Source organism: Lagopus leucura, unplaced genomic scaffold (assembly GCF_019238085.1).
Source record: "Lagopus leucura isolate 7727_CA_CO unplaced genomic scaffold, USGS_WTPT01 Super-Scaffold_100019, whole genome shotgun sequence".
NCBI lineage: Eukaryota > Metazoa > Chordata > Aves > Galliformes > Phasianidae > Lagopus > Lagopus leucura.
Genome location: NW_024962273.1, coordinates 5996214 through 6011904, shown reverse-complemented (window position 1 = coordinate 6011904; position 15691 = coordinate 5996214). Strand labels below are relative to the sequence as shown.

Sequence of the window (15691 nt, the reverse complement as noted above, 5' to 3'; positions counted from 1 at the left end):
CTTCTGCACATGTGAGCTCGTTCTTTTTTAGGTATAAGACTGATATAAACATGCCTTCCTACAAAACCATGACTCTTGTGTTAGTGATTAACAAGTCATTCAAGGCCTGAGTTACTTGCATCTTTTTATTTATAAGCTGTTACTGTGTTTTCCAGCATTTCTATCTTAAATGTCTTTAAACCTGTTCTCAAGGTCTAAGAAAAAGTTGCTGCATTACTGCCTAAAAGGGCAATGTCCTATTAGCTTTTGAGGAAGGGTGTGAGAGAGGAAAGTAATCCATTTGGATTCTTTACTGACAGCCTGGTGACACATGCATTTCCAAACAATGCTGTTTGGTACATGTACAGAAGCAAGGGACAAATCCATATTAATGCACATCAAATTTAGCTTCCCTGTTATAGCTCCTTGCTACTGCAATGGCTTTGGTAATTACAGCACTCTTCCTAATTTTGCTAACTCCATCATATTATAATTTCCAGTGCAACTCTCTTCTTTCTTCTCACAGAATAAAAAACTCCCTCATTTCAGCATCTTAGTTATGTTCCAGCAACTCCCCTGTCAACTTTATTCTTGTTAGTTGCCCCAACTGAAATTTGTGTTTATTAAGTGAAGCTATAGTTAGTAGAAGCATTCAAAGCTTTCGAGATAGATGTTACTTTGCTTTTACCACAACTGCTAAAAGCCACCAATGTCATCTTTACAATCTGGATAAAGTAATGCTTTTCTTACCTGGTCCAACACAAAAAACTTTCTCAAAGTCAGCACATATACACATCTGCTTGTACAGCTGTGGGGATTGAGCCAGGTAGGCGCTGCTTTTGAAGTATGATACAGTAAACACATTGGCTCCTCCTTCGCTGGCAGCTGAAAAGCAAAGCTTACAGTGGTTATTAAAATGAAATATTAAAAAAAAAGTTAGAGGTAGACTGACAGATTTTTATATTGAAAGATAAGGAAAAAAACACGTTAAAAGAAAAAGATAAATTTGCAGCATTAATGCCGAGGCAAGTTTTGTGGCTCAGGACTATCAGACACTGTCTTGCAAACCTGCAAATTGAGTTGGGGTAGCTAGAAATGTTAACATTCCCAGCCTTCCTACACTTTAGGGAAGGCAGCAGAGAACACGTGTTTGTACCACCACATCTACTTGCAGTCCACCATTTCTGTGGAAACAAATCTTCAGCTTACATCAGTGATGTAAGCTTCAAAGACAGTTAATTGCAGAGACCAAGATCAAAGCACACTTCCTGTTTTTCCAGGACTGTCTCTCCAGCAGAGGACTGGGCAAACATCTGAAGAGTCTGAAAGCACTAATAGATCTCAGATACAAACCTGGATTTACCAGAGGACATTTGCCAAGGATACAAAGCTATCTCCCAGTTTGAGACAATTACCATAGTCACTGAAAGAATGTTAGCCAAGAACACATGCTCCCATTTTGAATGAATCCCTCATAGTAAACAGCCTACCAAAATTCACTGCACATTTCCCAGTGTATGAAATGAAAGTGAAGCTGCCTACCATACTTATAAAAACATGTCAGAGTGAAACAGTAATTCGTAGTTTTTAAAGATTCTTACGATAACACTGTGTGCTACTTATAATTACTGACAATTCCACTGCAATTAATCTTCCTTATCTTTAATTACCACTACTCCCACTGAAATAATTTCATTGACTACTCAGTTTTGAACAGAGGTTAACACTGAAAATCTCAACTCGTAAAACAGCCTTAACATGAAAATTTGAAATTTAGTTAACTTATTTAACCATTTAACTTGCTAATTTTGCAAAACTTATCAAATTATCTCCTTCAAAAAAATAGGATGCTTGCTTGCTTTCAACAGTACACTGTACAGAAAGAGCAGCACACTTCCTCAAAGGTGCTACGTAAATAAAATACTTAGGAGTCTTCATGCTATTTCACCAGCATCTGTAGGAAAAGTTACCTAATCTTACAGATTAATGACATTTTCCATGTTGTAAGAATAGTTGCTTGCACGCACTTTGTTAAAAAGTCCTAGTTTTAGCTCAATCAAGAGTTGTCTTCAAAAATATAAATACAGAGATATAAAATCCTCGCTGAAGAAAAATGCGTATCATCAAGCATTTCGTGTTTAACTAAATTAAAGCTTTAAATGCACTGCAGAGTACAAAAATCAGGTGTAAACAGCATTTGTCTTGTTCTTTCAACACTTGAAGTCAGGAGAAGAATAAAGAACAACCTTGACACTTGCTTTGTTTGCTACACTGTATCAGAATTAGAAATAGTTTCTAAAAGAAAAAAAAAAACATTTCTCAGATAGGTTCACTGAGCAAATCTAAAAGCAGCAGATCTGAAGCTTCTGGATCAAAAATACGTTACCTGAAATGATTTTGGGAGTCTGAATTTCCACAAATCCCTTGCGAATGAGGGTTTCTCTAAAGAGCTGACAAATACCAGACTGAAGACAGAAGACTGCTTGACTGGTGGAAGTCTGTAAGGAAAAAAAAAATAATGAAACCTAAGTTAGTTTAACTCTTCCCCACTCTGTTACTTCTTATGGACAGCTGGGAGGATACATCTCTTCTCTTAGGAATACTTGGCTTTTGTATTTGCCTGAACAGAGAAAAATGCACACATAATTATTTATTACAGAAAATAAACAAAACAAAACAAAAAAAAAAAAAAAAAAAAAGAGAGAAAAAACAGCAAAGGACACAACAAAAATTCCTCATTTCAATTTGCAGCACATTCAGTTATTAAGGATATGCTTCAGTCAACCCAACATTTAAACAGTCACTGATTTGTTAGTTTTGCTTCTGAAAATAAAGATCTTACAGTAAGAAAATGAATAAGAAGACTAAATCTATTACAAACCTTTCAGCACACTGAACTAGAACCACTGCAGTAACACACAATGCATAACAGCTAAGCCCACAGTTTGTACGAGGTCAGAATGTTTGTGCCTACTAAAGAAGTAGGAAATGCAATGTTCTTCATGTACAAAACACAGCCCTATGCTAACTACCTAACTTGGGGCCACAAAAACGACCTCAAAAGTGTGTGTGAAAGCTCAGCAGCATTTACAACCATTCACATAACTTCTGATCATACAGACTACAAATTTCTTTTCAACATTTATTCCAGATACACATTTGGCCAAAAAACTCATCAATTCAGGTTTTATTTGTTGATGTATGTGACACAGTTAAGTCACTTATCTGGTTAACAGCTACCTGCGCTCAATGTTCCTGTAACACACTTGGGTTTTAGTGTGAAGAAAAAAAAGCAAGCAGCTGTAGCAGATGCTGAAAACATCACAATACATCAGCACTGAACTCATATCTGATTTTGTGCTCGCAGTGTTTAAGAACTGGCAGTCAGCAACCCACAAGCACACCTAAAAACCAGCAAGTTCTCATAAGAAAACTAAGACAACGTTTCTTTACGACAACCTGCGTCACAGCACTGTTTACTTCTCTTTTCTGAAAGGTACCCAGCTTTTCTCTCAGGGTAAGGAGAACCTTGTGGGCTTTTTCACATGACTCTTACCAAACCACAAAACAAAAAACCCAGTCAAAACAGTATATAAGCACCCAAATTTAGACAGTCCGCCAGTGGATATGTCGAAACAAAGCTACATTCAACATCTCTGGAAGATGAAAAATATTCCTTAACTGAAAAACTGAAAGAGAAAACATTTTTAATACTGCAGATTTGTAGTAATTTGGAATGATTTGCAATTAGAGCAGACAAAGTACTACAGAGCACAAGTGGTTGAGATCAGTAAATAACTGCCAGCAGTTCTCACTGTCTGACAGCAGTAACCACAGCCACTACTCCCACTAGTTTCAAAATTAAGGAGAAAAGGTTATGAGCAACACATACAAAAGTACCCTCGAACTCTCACCATTCTTCCACAGATGTTGCAGGGTCAATCATATGCCAGGACAAGAAACTTAGCTCCAGTTCTTTATATGATTTGGCAGTGCTACACCAAAATGCCCCAGCGATTCAAAGCCATAGATAGACACATACTTCTATTCATACATGCACACGCATATACGTTTTTGTTGTTGCTTTTTCAACCCATCTCCTACTTAGAAACATGAAGAGACTTCAGATTATCCAAACAGTCACACTTAGGTTTACCAGAATGGCTTTTGATAAACTCGACCAACTTTGAAAAATGCTAAGAAAAAATTGCACAACATTCATTTGAAGTGAAGTAGTAACAGTGACTCCTTGTCCTTCTGATGAACCAACACCAGTTTGATGCCTGAGTAGGTAAGAATGTAGTCCTAAAATACACACTCTAGTGAACAAAAGAAATGGTATTTCAATCTGAAAGCAATTACTTGCTATGAAGTCTGAAAGTGTGCAGAGTCGACAACTAATATATACCTACTAACAACGGTTTGTGAGCTAGTATCTCCCCCCCTGCTTTAGTGAGGATGCAAAAAAGAAGCTGCCATCCTCCGTACCTCAAATTAGACCTGACAAAACCACTCTTCTTACTACCAAAGCTAACAGAGCTTCAGTGCCCATCCATTCAGAGACTGCCAACAAGCATTGAGCATCTGTGACAGTGGCCTCCCTGTAAGAATTAGACAGGCCCACATGATCTCAGATCAGCTCCTAAACAACTCCAACTGTCAGCGTGGAGTCAAGTGGAGGATCTCAAAAGTTCTATGTGCAACTGTAACTTTTCAAAGATTTTAAAGTTGATTCTGCATCCATACAAAACAAAGGTTTCAAATTTAATTATGTCCTTTGCAGTGAAACGTTTAGGACAAAAAGGGACTGAAGAAACCATTCAAGGCAGCAAACTAAGGCAGCTGTGAAAAATGAATACACATTTTTAAACATCTCAGCCCTCAACAACATTTCAGTATCTTCACTGTATTGTTCACTCTTTCAAACTCTTCCATGCATATACCAGTAAATTCTTGTTTTAGACAACAGCAAATTCACTAAAGTCTTCAAATGCAAAGCAAAAACTGAAACAAACATATGCCACTTAGATGTTGCTGTTTAAACTTACAGACTTTACAGGAAAACTCATTATTTCTAATAATTACCCCTTGTCACAGACAGCAGAAAAAATATTTAGCTAACAATGTTGCAATGCAGGTGTAGGCTGTAACTTCATCTCATCTCACCTGTGTGTTTGTTACATAAATGCAACAAAGGAAAATACTATTAGAACACAGCACTTTAACACTTAAAAATTGTGAAAGAAAATAATTATGTTCTGTGCTATGTATTTAGCACAGTCAGCAGCATGTAAACAGTAATACCCACATAAGGGGCCAGACAGACAAATGTATTTCAATAGAACTGAAGGCATTTCACACCTTGAGATCCTATCTCAAAGAGGTGCAATGAAGACGCAAACAGGCAAAGCTGCAAACTTCTTTTCCCTCTCACATCAGCTATTCGTTCTAACACCTCACTTTTTTTTGTTAACCCACATAAAGTAGGCTAAATAAAAAAGGAAATGTCAACTACATAACTTTAAATAATACATAATAATTCAATAACAAAGATAATTTTGCAAATTCTTTATCACAGGTATGAGACATGAAGTTCTTGCTAGGCAACAGGATTTGCCTTCAGTACCAATTTATGCATTCCAGATTGACTGAAATCAATTGTTTCATTGAAATTCAGTATTACTTTATAGTACAAGTGGAGAACACGAAGTGTCTCGTTGAAATTTTTGGGACTGTGTTATTTCAACACAACGAAATCACTACAAAGTACAGCAAACAGTGTAACTGGTTATTACAGCTTGAAGTCAGTCAGAAGACCAACAGCTTTTGCAACAAGTAAATCAAATCGAACACAATTAAATCAAGCTTAAAGTAATCAAGTCATCAAGACAAAACTGCATTAAGATCAGTGTACATATAACAATCTGACAGCCATGAGCTACTAGAAGTACACTTTAATGGTTATACACTACCCTAAGCAGTTTAAACAAGATAATATTGACTCTAAAGGACTATGCTTTGGTCACAAAGAGCTGTGCATTAGCAGACATAATTATAGAATCAGGACTGCTGAACACATATAACTCAAGTCAAATTTGGACAGATGCTATTAAGATAAAAACCCTGCTGGACATCAAAAAATAAACCAGAGCAAGAATATCAGCCAGGTCTATTGCTGAAACCTGATGAACCTCCATTGATTTTTTCTTCAGACCAAGATACACTAAAAAGCAAGATCCAAAAATATCAGTATTTCACATGTTGGCTTATCTTTACTGCTTTACCTTCACCACAGATCCTCATGAAATATGATCATTTAACACTTTCTTTAGGTGTTTTTACATATATGAAAAGTCTACATATTGCTGAATACTGCAGTTAACCACAGCAGAAAAGCAGAAATTTAGAAACACAATCAGTGCTCCAATTGCCTTTTTGAATTGTGCCAATAAATGATTAGTTAATCAAACATATCTAGAATAAAATACATTGACATTCATTATACCAACATTAAAAATAGATAGTCAGGTCAACAGCAGTTTTCTTACAGTCACCTACAGACATGTGAAACAAAATCTCATCTGTACAAGGACTCTCAACTTTACATCCCCAGTTTGCACAATTTGCACAAGTAGTTTCAACTGCTGAAATAATATCAGATATTCAAATGCTTTAAGCATCTCTGTGCCAGAACTTTTCCAGATTTTCCAGTTAAAAAAAGACCTTTTTGTTTTACTTCGCAGACCCACAGCTTGGTTACTGTGAAACTATCATTATCATTACTTCAAAGGCAGGACTAAATACACCAAAAAAAGAGCTAAATATACTCTTCATTTAGTTAAAACATTATTGTGGAGAGTCAAGTAAGGGAAAAGACAAGAGAAAATAACGTCGAAAAGATTAAAAGATAGCTGACTACATATTCACTGTTAAATTCAAAACTTCCATCTTACGGATCTAAGCTGAACTCTTACAACACTCTCTGGATATGAAACACTATATTTGACAAGAAATACTGCCTATAAGTTATCCTTATTCAGTCACCTTTCACTTTTGGAAGTAAAAAAACGGTGTACATGGCCATATGTCAAATCCTAAACATCCACTTCATCTACTAATATGTGTGCTCTGATGCACTCACACATTGAAAAATGTTGTTTAGCTTTGGCCAGCAAAACACTTCCACCAAATTCAAGGCTTTTACTGTTCCATGGATTAGGACAGTGAACAACTGAACACTTGGAAGTAAACAGACAACAAATCTCATTCCTTACCCTCAGATCAATCACTCTGTTGTCCAGTCTTGTATCTTGGTTTACAGTAGCTCTTCCATCCTAAACAGTTGTGCAAAAATACATAATGAATATATACACACTTAAAAGGAAAGTATTGGAGAAAACATCCTTTGGATAAAGGTCAAGGGATACTTCTAACTTCAGATTTTCTAGATTGGTCTGAAGAACATACAACAGCAAGTCTTAAGCAATGACTTCTCTGCAGTCACAGGCCGGAATCAGCTATGAAGGCCTACAACACATCAGACCAAAAGCCCGCTGGTTCTGACCTAATGCTGCAGTTCAGCAGAAATCAGATCTGTAGAAATTTCTAATACAGCTCTGGAGAAACATAATGGAAATAAACACAATGGAAGCTAATAACGAAACAATAATGAAAGCTGAACATAACAAAAAAACAAAGCCGCTGTATGGTGGAAGCTGCCAGGCTTTCGTACTTTTCTTCAATCACAAATATAATAAAACGTATTTGATATGCAAAGTTTTCACCTCCTCGCCTTCCACTTCTGGCCGAACAGCATCATCCAGCTGTAAAGGGAGTCGGGGTTCAGCTAAACTGATCACATAGATCTGAAAGCGAGACAGAACAAAAATAGCATGATACTCAGCTAAAAGAAGGTGTGATTTACAATAGGATATTTCTGGCATAAACATGAAACAGTGTTTGCATAGGCTGTTAGCTGGAAAACTGATTTTCTTCTAAAAGCCAACTTACTTGGGTGCAGTCTCATGATAATATTGGAAACGCTTAAATCTGACTTCCTTTTTCAAAGATTTTTTTTCCCCTTGGAAGCAGAAAAGTATCAAGTGGAACAAGCACAGGCTGCCTGAGGGACAAGCCCGCTGCCATGAATGCAGGTCTGAAACCATTAGACTTCACCATTTTAGGTTCTGATTGCAGCAAGTAAATCTCAGTCTTTTTGTTGTTCAAGTACTGTTTTACTTACCATCTGATTGAATTTGAAGGAGCTATTTCAGACTAAGAATTTATGAGGCAGATAAAACACACTGAGAATGCAAGACACCCAGCTCTAAGGCCTTGTCATAGCTACAGCTCATTTCATGTTCTTTTAAAAATCAAGCATTTGACAATTTGCACATATATTTCTTCAAAATCTGCACATTTTCACAGTGCTGTTAGCTAAGATTTACCTTCCTACAACTATAACAGCCACTTTACTGCTGAGGCGACTGTGTTTCCGCAGAATTGTTCAAAGTCTGTGTAATGGCTTTAGAAACAAACAAAGGTTTAAATACATATTCTGTTAACCAAATTATAAAGCTGCACTTCCTCCAGCCCTGCAACACAAGCTATGGAAACTTTAGATTTCAAGAGCTTCCGTACTGGCAAGTCAGTAGTTTACCTCTGCTGGGAATACATTCCATTCCATTTCACTAATGGGAAGACAGTAACCTCACAAAACAAGAAGAAACTTTTCTTATTGCACCTAAGAAGTGGCTGACTTCTTATTACAGTACCTGCTGCACTTAAGAATTACAAGCATTCCTAGCCAAATTGATCCAGTGAGATTAATTAGCTTGTTGGTATATTTTAAGTGACAGCTAAAACCAGGAAATACTAAAAATCAAATACTTCAGAAACAGGAACATCTCATGTTTAGTATAATAAATAGAAATGTGTAGTTTAAAGGAGTTTATTTCTCTGGTACTGGACTACAAAGTTTATATATGCAGAAAGACAGACAGGCTAAATAGATAGATAACCCCAGACAGTGTTCAGTTTGCTTAAAAAATTACCCTTTGAACATGCAGCTCAACATCTTGCTGAGTACAACCTCCGATTTTCTGATGTGCTTTCCTCACAACGCCTTCTACATCCACAATGCTCTCTTTGTTGATGCTGTCAATAAAGATAGTAGCCTTACTAAATTTCATTGCATACTGCACCAGATTCAGTACTTAGCACTAGCACGTATATGTACTGTATGGACTGCTGGAACAACAAAACAGGATTAAGAATTTAGATATTTATTACACATAATCAATGAATGAATAAAGGATGTCACTAAAACATCACCAGCCACAATAAATTCAGACTGGGATGGAAGACTTACGAGGGAAAGAATTATAATTAAGCTTAGTAATTGCTCACTGTGTGTGTATACATAAACTGACAAGTTGCACAGTTCTTTTTCTAGGCCACAATCACTCTTGCATGTGTCAGCTGACACAATTATCTGAAAGATGCGTCTTGAACAGCAGAACAACAAATTGAAAGGAAGTCCCAGATCTAGAGGGCAAAAAAAAACTGATTGAGTTTGTTTAAACTACATGACTTGTTACTGAAATATGCAAGATGCTTCTAAGTCAGTTCTTTAAAACATCTTAACTGCTCTCCACTAACAGTCATTAAGACTCTATTAAATCCCTATATAACATCTTTAAGATCTTCCAACAGTATGATAGAAGGTATGTGTGTTATAAGCAAACAGTAACAAAAGTCTTGAGAGTGATAGATGAAAAATAAATCATATGAGCAACTTTCATTTAGGTACTGTAGAAAATCACTGGTTTTAAATCCTGTACTTCATGTAATTGTGTCTCTACTGGAGATACAATTTCACCCTGTCTCTTTGTCAGCCTGCTTACAAAAGGCAAAATAACAGAAAACACTTCTTTGCTCTTTATGAAAAGCAAGTTACCATTAACTTTATTTTTCACTTCTCAGGCATCCTTGAGATGACTGGAAAGCACTTCATGTACATCACTTGACCACATAAGTCCTTCAAAAGCAGAACAGGAGGCCCATAATGCAACCACAAACAGTAAGAGGCAAGCAAACCCCAAGCTTTTTCCAAAAGCCAAATTAGAAGGCAGCAGGATAAATGTTTTAATGCTCAGAATTCATGAGCACTAATCCCCAGTGAAAGCAGAGAAAGGCAGAGTTGCAAGTAGCTGCAAGCTTCTGCTGGTGGTAAGTACAATCCAAATCACTTACATCTCCATTAGTTTATCTAGCACTTCCCAGAGTCACTCTAAGAGCTGTGAGTAAAATCTAGATATTCTAAACTGACGGCCTTTTTGTACAGCTACACTAAAACCACAAGAAACTCATTAGGATTGAAAGGCTTCTTTTTAGAAATATCTATGTTTGGAACTAGTTTCTCTCTCACTTTTCTTCTTTGTTTTTTTTTACCCAGTTAAACAATGAAGTCTATCTTCTCAGCTGTTGAGAGAAACTTGGCTTTCATCTCCAACAAGCCTTTGTGGTATGACCCAGAAGAAACTGAGATATGAACACTAAGTGCTGCACAGTATGACTACTAGCTCATTCTGTGTTCTATTATGCCTGATGCATCATAGAATGGCTTGGGCTGGAACTGATCTTAAAGATCATCCAGTTCCAACCCACTGCTGTGGGCTGGCTGCCCCCACCAGCTCAGGCTGCCCAGGGCTCTATCCAATCTGGCCTTGAACACCTTCAGAGATGGGGCGCACGCAGCCTCTCTGGGCAGCCTGTTCCAGGGCTCAGCACCACCATCTGTAGCAGCCATAAGAGACGCTGAACAGATTTTTGGCTTGACCTAGAACTGCTTTATTTCATAAAGTTAAGTTTAAATTTAAGTCATTCAATAGAATTTTTGAATAAAAGTTGATTTTTTTAAAAATCTGATGAAGTTTAAGTTAACAGTTGCAAATTCAAGCAATAGAATTCTCAAAACTTCAAAGACTCACTAGAAATGAATCACAAGTAACTGAAAAAAAATGCCAAATTTCAGCATTTTAATTATTAGACTATTTGTTTGATGGCAATACTTTCAGCTGACAGAGCTTGTCAGCTGCTCTGAAAGATATACACACCATAGTGCTCTATATGCTTAGCTACGAAATAACTTCATAATGTATAAAACTTCTGAAAGTATGTTTTTTAAATGAGCTGCACTTGCTCAGACTTGTATAATGAACAAAACAAAGGCCAATAGTAGGCTTTAAGTCAGAAGTCATATAGTGGGGGATGAGAATCCATTCATCTCATTAAAGAAGAGACAACAAAATCGAGAAAGACATGGAGAAATGGTGGTTGAGTGCACTCCCTCACAAATGATTCTGTTTAAAACCGCTTAAAAAGAATAAGGCACAGAACACATCATGCTAAAACACTATCAGGTCTAACTACAAATTCGCTCTGCTCCTCAAATAAATCAATATTTAAAACAAGCCAAGTTTTACATCTGTGCTAACACACTTTCCCCTCAGACAGTTCTCCACTTCCCTCACTTCTTTTTTCACCAACAGCAGTGTGTTGGTTGAAACAAAGTTCTGATTCTGCTGAATAAAGCCCTCATGCTAATAACTGCAAATACAAAAGTGTTGTAAACATATTGAAGCAGGTTCTACACATTGCAAATAATAAAAGAACAGCTAAATGTAAATGTGCTGTATGACTCAGACCACTGATGCCATGGCTGAGAGCCTGTGTTAGTGAAGTCACTACAGATCTGTGATCAGAGTACACACAGAATTCAAGATATGCAAAACTGCATCAGATCAAAAATACAGGAAGAAAGTTCTACATCCCTGTAGCTGCAAACACTGCTTTGCAAACTTGCCTAAAACTTAAAAACTTTGCAACTGTGATTAAATATGCCTTTTTTCCCCCTCTCTCTGGCAACTGAAACAGTATATTTCTTTGTCTAGAACACCCTTCAAAAATTCTAACATCAGTTAGTATTTTTTTAATATAATTTCACGTATTTCAGCTCAGTTCCTACCTATACAGATACCTTTATCCAAATTTGCAGAGAACTGCCTGGGCACACGTAGCACTACCAAGTTTTCTTCTGTCTATGAACATCTTTGTGTTGACAAACACTCATAATCTACTCTAAACTTTCATCTGATCAACAGAAAACACGCTTTTCCTCACTTGGACTGCACATCTAATCAAGTTTACCTGCATCACTCCTATGCAAATAAAAGCTTGTGTTTTGATTTCTGTTTGAACTGAGCTCAGCAAGACCTAATGTTGGAAGAGTCTGAAATCCCTAATCATCATTCATCAAATGAACAATGTAAAAGTGAAAACGCTGCTTTGATCCCAACAGGTAACTCTAGGAACATAACTTAAATGGTAATTTCAGCTCAAATTAGAACAAGAAAGAAGATGCTTTAATTAAAAAGTGGTAACTACAGCATAATGTTCAAAGCATTCCTAACAGTAGCAGCACAATTTTATATTTTTTTTTAAAGTAATTCTCCCCATGGTAACAAAGAAGAAAACAAAAAACAAAAAGTGAACAAATAGCAGAAAAACATGTCAAAGCAACCATCACTTCCATCTCCAATTAATATTACAAAAGACTTGAAAGCAAATTGGAATGTATGTTTGATCCTTAAAGGAGTTATTTTAGTAACAGATTCACAATGTCCAAAGCTAAACACCGCATAAGAAAACGTTCCTTTATATTATAATGTTCATTAAAATGAAAAATAAAAAATTCAAGACCATAAATACGAGAAGATTCACTAGAGGCGTTACATCCCTCACATCTATGCACATCTATTAGCCAAGACTCTTCCAACCACAGGGTTGCATCACTGCGGTTTGTATGACAACACCTTCCTGCTGCAAGCTGAACCCTTTGTGGGCCTCTCTAAAAGAATCCCAATATTTGCCTGATCGAAAGTCTGAAGAATTGGAAGAAGCTTCGTTATTTATTTCCTTTAAGTAGAAAATGATTTAATTTGTGAAAGCGTCTCCAGATATTTACTTCCTTGCCTTTTTCTCCAAGACTGTTTGATGTAAGCAGACTGCACAAATCACAATATTAATACTATACTAAGTCTAAAAGAATAAATAATTGTTATAAAATAATTACCAATAGTAGTCTATATGAATGCAAGAGAAAAATGGATGCAATACAATTTACTTTTAGAAAAGAAAGAGCTCACTTCTAAAACAGTTGAAATTACACACAGGTACTATCAGGCTGGGATTTACAGTACTGATTTGTCTTGGATAGAACAGACAGATGTCTTTAGCCTCACAGGAAGGCAGATTTACCTGACCACAAATTACTTCAGCATGCTACTTCATCATCAGCCTTCTCTGATTTGACATGTATTCAGACACAAAGAGGACAAGATATTCCAGGAATAATCTAATCACTGGCATGTATTATATTAATGGCATTTTATTCCATTTTCAGAACCTAATAACAGAGCGGAATAGAGAACTGCATGAACTCCTGTTAAGTTGGTTATCTATCATGACCCCAAGTTGCTAACTTCTTGTATTTCTGAATACTAATCTTGAACATACAGAAGATCTCAACTAAAGTTCAGCTAGAAACTCTTTGTCATCAAACTCACAGAAATCTCTTTAAAACAGTGGTAAACCAGCGTGAAGCATCTTTCACTGAAAGAACTCGCATTCTTCAGATAATGGAGATAAATCAGTATATGAATATTGCAGTTGAGTATGCAATGTTGTTGCTAGACCACAGAAGGTTGTGAAAGCTCCATTTCCAGGTGCCAGTATCTAAAAGAGGAACTGGTTTATTATTTATGAAAATTTGTACAAAGGATGTTCATCATTTAATCAGCTTTTATACTACCTTAATTTTTCCTTAAAATTCACAATGCAGAAGTTCACCAGCTGCTTTAAAGAAAGTTCCATAATCACTATCCAAATATGAGAAAGCACCACACGAAACAAAGTTCATCTTATGCCAGTGAAAAAGTTTAGTTCCCATAACTGAATGAAATGTAAGGTATTAAAGTTGAATATTTTCTTTGATAAATGTTTATTTCCTCACGTAATGTGTAGGAAACAAGAGGAGATGAGGCAGAGAAACAATACAGTTATTTTTAGATGCTGAAGATCAGCTTCATCTGCTAATAATAACGGCATCGTTCCACAGCATGTGAAAACGAGCAGGAAGGCAACTAAAGGCACAGCACACACTGTCACTGTGCTTCAGGTGGCACTGACGTGCTAACCACAAGTGCACTTGGAAGTCAGGGAAGAGCAGCCTCTGAAGGACAAAATGCAGCTGCAATGATGGCATCAGAGAGAACTGAGAAAAAGATAAAGCACTGGAAAAAGTGAGAGCATGGAAGGATATTAATAAAGCAGGTTTGTTGGTGGGAAGGAATGACTGCACTAATAGCGTTTAAAAAAAAAATAGCCCTCAAAACAAAACCCAAGAAGGCTGCAGCACAGAAAGTTTAAAGCACACTACCATCAACATCTAAGCATTTCAGAAACACAAACAACGAGCAAAGCATGCATGCCATAAGTCACAGCCGGCAATATCAGGATTTGTACATCAAATCCTGCCACAAAAGTCCAAACACTATACAGACATGAATCTGGCTAGTCAGAGGAAGTTTGGTCTGTCACATCAAGACAAGTAGAAAATGACAGAGAATTGGAAAGAAATTAAGGGTAAGGCTCCATCTGATGTAACAGCTCACAGCACCAGAAGGTATGTTATTAGCTTTGCCCTCTCATCTTTGCAGATATCACCTCTTGCTAGCTGTGGACCTCCATGGTGTAGTTTAAATCACTTAACCTGTCAGAATAATAATCTAGTAAAAATTAAAAATAAAAAAAAAAAAGGAGAAAGGGAGAGAAGTAAAACAAACAAAAAGGTCACAGAAGGCTTACAAGTGGAAGAATGAGTTCAAAGAAGAAAAGAGTAAGGACGGACTTTCCCTCTTGCAAGCTACTATGACAGATCTCTGCTGATCATGAGACAGAAACATATGAAATTCAGCAAAGAAACATGAAGAAAACTGAAAAACAGAGATGCTTAAGAAAACTGGAGAATAGGAGAGCAAGCATCACAAATGTAAGAGTTGTTTCACTGCACTGTAATGCAGTTTGTAGAAGAGTGCATGCAGATCGATAGTAGGTTACATACAGGGAGAGGAAATGGGGAGAGGAGAAACTACATACTCAATTCTTTTCAAAGATTCTAAGTGCTGGAGAGAACAAACTGTTTTACAAGGAAACAGAACACTTCATTTTGGCTCATAAACACCTGTAAACAGCATGCTTCACACTTGCACTGCCAACACTAAGCACCAGCAAGTAATGAACACTGCTGGTTCTGTTCTCCTGTTGCCTTGAACCTTATCAGCAGAAGCATTATCCTAACCTTCTTAACTTGGCTACTGGAAGTCTGTACTATAATGAATCCCTCCCTGACATATTGAAGGCTGTAGCACTTCTGCAGCTAATTAGCAAAGGCTCCCTTCCCAGGCACGAGAGCAGTGCCAAGGACTACACAGAAGCAACTCAAGTGCCACACGTTAAACGTACTATTGCACTGAATTGATCCACATTTCTATTTGTGAACAAGTAGTTACACATAACTATGAAGTTCTATTATAAAAGCCTCTTCATCACACAAACATACTTAGTACTGGACGACCTGAAAGCACAATCT

General features: G+C 36.8%; 1 protein-coding gene across 1 annotated transcript in view; it reads right to left on the bottom strand.

Moving 5' to 3' along the window:
• The window catches only part of DARS1 (aspartyl-tRNA synthetase 1), a 34146-nt gene that overhangs the window by 6590 nt on the left and 11865 nt on the right, over window positions 1–15691 (bottom strand). The window contains exons 5-9 of the mRNA XM_042877815.1: window positions 9033–9135; window positions 7764–7844; window positions 7254–7313; window positions 2366–2477; window positions 730–864 (exon numbers count right to left, since the gene is read on the bottom strand). Coding sequence (XP_042733749.1) covers window positions 730–864; window positions 2366–2477; window positions 7254–7313; window positions 7764–7844; window positions 9033–9135 — 491 coding nt within the window. The remainder of the gene's footprint in view (window positions 1–729; window positions 865–2365; window positions 2478–7253; window positions 7314–7763; window positions 7845–9032; window positions 9136–15691) is intronic.